Source organism: Littorina saxatilis, linkage group LG7, assembly GCF_037325665.1.
Source record: "Littorina saxatilis isolate snail1 linkage group LG7, US_GU_Lsax_2.0, whole genome shotgun sequence".
Taxonomy (NCBI): domain Eukaryota; kingdom Metazoa; phylum Mollusca; class Gastropoda; order Littorinimorpha; family Littorinidae; genus Littorina; species Littorina saxatilis.
Window position 1 is genome coordinate 42,073,937 of NC_090251.1, and position 5,867 is coordinate 42,079,803.

Sequence of the window (5,867 nt, forward strand, 5' to 3'; positions counted from 1 at the left end):
TGTGTGTGTGTGTGTGTGTGTGTGTGTGTGTGTGTGTGTATATGTGTTTGTGTTTTGTTTGTTTTGTTTTTGAAAACATTTTTATATAGGTTCTTTGCGCTGCTTTCCTTAGTGCACAAGACCCACGTTTCTGGGCACTGATAAATCCAACGTTCTCTTTCTATCTTATAGGACTTCCAGGGTAAGAGTGACCTTCAAGTAAGTACATGCAAAACAGTAAATAAAAATTAAAACATGCAAGACAAAATAAAGAAGAAACAACGAAAAAAAAGAAAAAGAAATGTTTGTGTTTGCTGGTGAGTGTTTGCCGCGTGCGCCTACCGATCTGTTTGCGAACAACTGTACCTGTACGTCGACTCTCATAGGTATATATATATTTATATATATATATACGCCTGTATAAATATGCTAAGTAAGTTGCGCATGCGCAGTCCAGCCGTCAAGTCACGGAGTGATGACGCAAGGTCACCACCTTTACAAAGTACAGACGGAGCAAAGACTCTAAAGAGAGCAACGCCCCTACCCTTTCCCAAGCATAAAGAACCCTATCACACACACCACACCCTGGAAAACATATTTCCGTTTTAAGGCGGGTAAATGGGCAAGGTGCAAGACTACCCGCCGAGAGCCTTGACGAATGAGGAAGTATCAGATCGCGGGTATAAACAAGGTAGGCTTGGCCAATCCTGGCTTTCTATCCACCGTTTTTCTTCTTCTTTTTTTTCTGAGCGCCTTTTGCAGCCGACCTTGCGAGTTCTTATTGTAGACGACCTTCTGAGCACTTTTTGCAGCCGACCTTGCGAGTTCTTATTGTAGACGACCTTCTGAGCACTTTTTGCAGCCGACCTTGCGAGTTCTTATTGTAGACGACCTTCTGAGCACTTTTTGCAGCCGACCTTGCGAGTTCTTATTGTAGACGACCTTCTGAGCACTTTTTGCAGCCGACCTTGCGAGTTCTTATTGTAGACGACCGTCTGAGCACTTTTTGCATGCGACCTGCTATTGCCTCCCCCACCCCCTCCCCCCAACCCAGAACTTGACGAAGGTTTCTTCGTCCCCCCCCCCCCCCCCCCGCCCGTTTGTGTGTGTGTGCGTGGTTCTGTTCAGAATCAAGTGGAAGGGGTTTGGGGGGGGGGGATTAAGAGGAGGGGGAGGAAGGGGATAGTGTGGAATGGGGGTCGATGGACGTGGGGGGGGGGGGGGGGAACTTAGACAGTTTTCGATAAAAAAAGATTTAAGAGAGAGGAAAAACAAAGTAGGCAATCATTGGTAACAAAACCACACACCACCATCACTAACAAAGCCTACGATAATTACAGAACAAGCTATGAGGAACAATTAACAAGAAAATAAATCACGCAGGTATAATAAGAATCATTTCCTACGAAAATGTGTTCCATGCAGATAGAACAAACAAACAAACAAACAAACAAACAAACAAGCCAGCCAGCCAGCCAGACAGCCAGCCAGCCAGCAAACAAACAAACAAACAAACAAACAAACAAGCAAGCGCAGCCAGCCAGCCAGAAAAAAAAAACCCCAAAAAAACCACCAAAAAAACCCCAAACAAACAAACAAACACGATTTACGCAGTGAAAAGTACAAGGTACTTACAATTGTCTGCATCTAAATCAGCAAACTTGTAGATTTGTAAACAAATAATCAAAATACCAAAAAATACCACGTCCAGAAAAAACAAACACAGAATCATTAAGTCCTCACTCCTAACTCATACAACAACTGACGATGAAAAATGGAAAATACCGCGTGCATCCGACAGCAAAAACCAAAATCTTTTCAACGCTAAAAAAATCCCCCCCCCCTTTTCCTGCTGAAAAATCGCAATGAGTAGACCGTCTCAAGGACGAACAACACGGTTTGCACTTCAGAACACCCCTTTCTCGTCTTGAATTATCATCAACAATCAATTGAAGGCTGCACCTTTTCTTGTAAACAGTGAAAAGTATACTTCGAGGATCAGAGATTATTTTGCGTTTCTAATGCACGGTCCTACCCGTGAAATTTTTTCTGGCTATCTCACATCTGACTGCACTTTGACATGGAATAAGACCACCCCTGCACTTGGACACGTACCGAACAATCAACACCCTGGGTGCTTCCTGTGCAAAGTGGAAATGTGACCCTCCACCACGGAATGAGTCACATGTCACCTTTGCATGATTTTCATATTTTTACATTTTCATAAAGAGTTTTTTATGCTCTATCCAGTGGTGAGAACCGTTTTAGAAAAGAGCGAAAACTGTTTGAGTTATAAGCCTGGGACTAAGGTGACCCTCACACTCCCCGGACTTATATTAAGCCTAGGGCAGAACCGCGCGAGGTGACATGCGACTCATTTCGTGGTGGAGGGTCACAAATATTTTGATTGACTTTATTTCGCAAATTGACATTAATGTCCCGAGAGAAATTAATGTATTAATAAAATCCACACTCTGGAAAGAAAGCACTTATGTTGTTGATCGTTGGTGTGTGTATGGTATTATCCTATGGTAAAGCCCGGCCCAGCAAGCCAAGTGCAGCCCCCCCTCCGCTGCCATCTGTACGGAGAAAAGGAGGACCTGGAGAAAACAGTATCATTTGTCTCGCTGTCCGGTGTCACGAACTGAAAACTGTGCCTGAACAACCCTTCTCATTGCGGTCAATGCGCATGCGCTGACATGGGGAGATTAATCAGGTTGTGAACAACCTAACCCTAACCCTAACCTTTACCCTAATCCTAACCCTAACCCTAGCTAACCCAAACCCTAACCCATGGTTCGTTCGGTCAAAGGGTCGGATTTTTTAAGTCCAAGATTGGCGCATGCGCATTGACTGCAATGAGAAGGATTGTTCAGCAGAGGTTTCAGTTCGTGACACCGGTCTAACAGTATAGACGTGTGATCGACGGGAAGAAGAAAGAAGAAAGACCGGTGTAACACGAAATTTTTACTCCACGAAAAATTTACTCCGGAGTAAAAATTTTGTACGAAATTCTTACTCCGAGTACACTTTTCGTACGAGAAAAGAACTCTCCAAGGCACGAACAAATTACTCCCTCCACGAAATTTTTACTCCCCATTTTTTTTAGCTTCCAGTAAAAAAAATCTCGTACGCAAAAATGGGATGCGGGCAAAGGGATAATGCCAATAAGTGATCTCGCGCACACAATGTCGCGCTACCCTCCTTAATACACCCCTTCCACCACCAAGACAAACAGGGGACAAGGGCGTACAAATGTCGTACACCTGGAATGGGAAGTTAAATTGCTTGTGTTTGGGTGAAGTAATTTATTCGTTATTTATTCGTCAGGGAAGTAACATTTTTGTACGAAATGTTTACTCGGAACTCACCTGTCTTGGGGAGTAATTTTCTTGTGAAATGGGGAAGTGCTTTTTTTGTAAAGGGAGTCACTTTTTCGTACGAAATGTTTACTCCGGAGTAAAAATCTCGTGGGAGTAATTTTCTCGTGTTAAACCGGCAAGATCTAAGATGTAGAACCGAAGAGTTTCACACGAGGAGGACTGTGCATTTAAGAAGTGTGATATCAGCCGGTCGACAAAAAATGTTTCCGGGAATCGGAATCACATGTGACAGTGTTTGACTTTATTTGGCAAGGTGTGCCGATAAGTGGCATTGTACTCTACGCCTTACAAGGCACAGTCCTTTTCATGTTAACCTCTTCTTCTTCTTCTTCTTCTTCTTCTTCTTCTTCTTCTTCTTCTTCTTCTTCTTCTTCTTCTTCTTCTTCTTCTTCTTCTTCTTCTTTGTTCATGGGCTCAAACTCCAACGTTCACTCATGTTTTTGCATGAGTGGATATTTAACGTGTATGGCCGTTTTTACCCCGCCATTCAGGCAGCCAATATTTTTAGGGGGGGGGGGGTGAGTGTCCCACTGTATCACGGAAACCATCATAGATTCGTCTACACTTTAACAAACGCCAAGAACATTTTTGGCCTGAACACATACCAACAATCAATAACATGGCTGCTATCTGTGCTGAGTGAGATGTCTCGTGTGCGCCGAATTCATAATTTTGTAAAATGACACCGGTGTCAATGATGTCTCTTCCGCTGAGCACGCTTCCTCCGAAATGTTAATCCGGCCTTTTGTACTAGAAAATAGCTGCTGCTTCAGCACACGCGCGCGCAGGTGTTATTTTAAATCAGGTATAATTAAAGGACAGCACCGAAACTTCGTAATGAGATCTTGCTCTCAGAAGGAAGATTTCTTTAACGTCATTGCTGTGCAGTGTTCCGACTTCTTGATTGTGCATAGTTCACCCGTGGCAGAGAAGAAACTCCGCGTTTACAGTTCGAACCTTTTATTGTCTTTAGTTTCAAAGCACGTTTCTGAAACTGAAGTTGAACTCCTGTACTTTAAAACTAATTGTGGAAAACACCTGCAAAGGTTTCACGTCGATTCTGTTTGCTGTCAACTCGCCGCCGACAATACTACTTAAAGGCACACTCCTTCCCGCAACAACAGTTCAGCTCAACATATCTGATCTGGCCAGGCTTTTACACGGGATAAGACCATCCCTCCACTTGGTCACATACCTTTTACATGGGATAAGACCATCCCTCCACTTGGTCACATACCTTTTACATGGGATAAGACCATCCCTCCACTTGGTCACATACCTTTTACATGGGATAAGACCATCCCTCCACTTGGTCACATACCTTTTACATGGGATAAGACCATCCCTCCACTTGGTCACATACCTTTTACATGGGATAAGACCATCCCTCCACTTGGTCACATACCTTTTACATGGGATAAGACCATCCCTCCACTTGGTCACATACCTTTTACATGGGATAAGACCATCCCTCCACTTGGTCACATACCTTTTACATGCGATAAGACCATCCCTCCACTTGGTCAAATACCTTTTACATGGGATAAGACCATCCCTCCACTTGGTCACATACCTTTTACATGGGATAAGACCATCCCTCCACTTGGTCACATACCTTTTACATGGGATAAGACCATCCCTCCACTTGGTCACATACCTTTTACATGGGATAAGACCATCCCTCCACTTGGTCACATACCTTTTACATGGGATAAGACCATCCCTCCACTTGGTCACATACCTTTTACATGGGATAAGACCATCCCTCCACTTGGCCACATACCTTTTACATGGGATAAGACCATCCCTCCACTTGGTCACATACCTTTTACATGGGATAAGACCATCCCTCCACTTGGTCACATACCTTTTACATGGGATAAGACCATCCCTCCACTTGGTCACATACCTTTTACATGGGATAAGACCATCCCTCCACTTGGTCACATACCTTTTACATGGGATAAGACCATCCCTCCACTTGGTCACATACCAACTACCAACAGCCTGGCTGTTTTCTTGACAAAATGAGAATTGTTTTTATAAATGATTTTCACAAAAAGCAACTATACTACTACTACTACTACTAATGATAATAATAATGACAGCTTATATAGCGCGAACCACAGTAAACTATACTCTCCGCGCTTTACATAATAACTATGAATAAAACCATACTATTTAAACATCAAATACATATACATATACATTCGAAGAAAATAACGTAACATTAAACTTATAGCAACACATTATCCACTTGTGGACAATACCATGCAAACCTATAGTTCCGTATGATTTTTGTATACATGTATTGTTGTCACGCGCTTTGAACTTCTGATAAGGCGCTTTATAAATGCCCGTTATTATTATTATATTATTATAAAGGCGAACATTCGTCTCCAGGAGACCAAGCCTTGGTATAGTAAAAGGCCACAGAGCTAATCTCAGAGTTGCTAGCACAAGAAACTAGAGCTACATCTGCCGCGCGCCGATGTTGTCCTTTAA

At 43.0% G+C, this 5,867-nt stretch overlaps 1 protein-coding gene across 1 annotated transcript in view; it reads right to left on the reverse strand.

Annotated features, from left to right (window-relative positions):
• Positions 1–1,774, reverse strand: part of LOC138971491 (ets DNA-binding protein pokkuri-like) — an 83,547-nt gene extending 81,773 nt beyond the window's left edge. The window contains exon 1 of the mRNA XM_070344231.1: positions 1,615–1,774. Coding sequence (XP_070200332.1) covers positions 1,615–1,711 — 97 coding nt within the window. The 5' untranslated portion in view covers positions 1,712–1,774. The remainder of the gene's footprint in view (positions 1–1,614) is intronic.
• Positions 1,775–5,867: the final 4,093 nt, after the last annotated feature.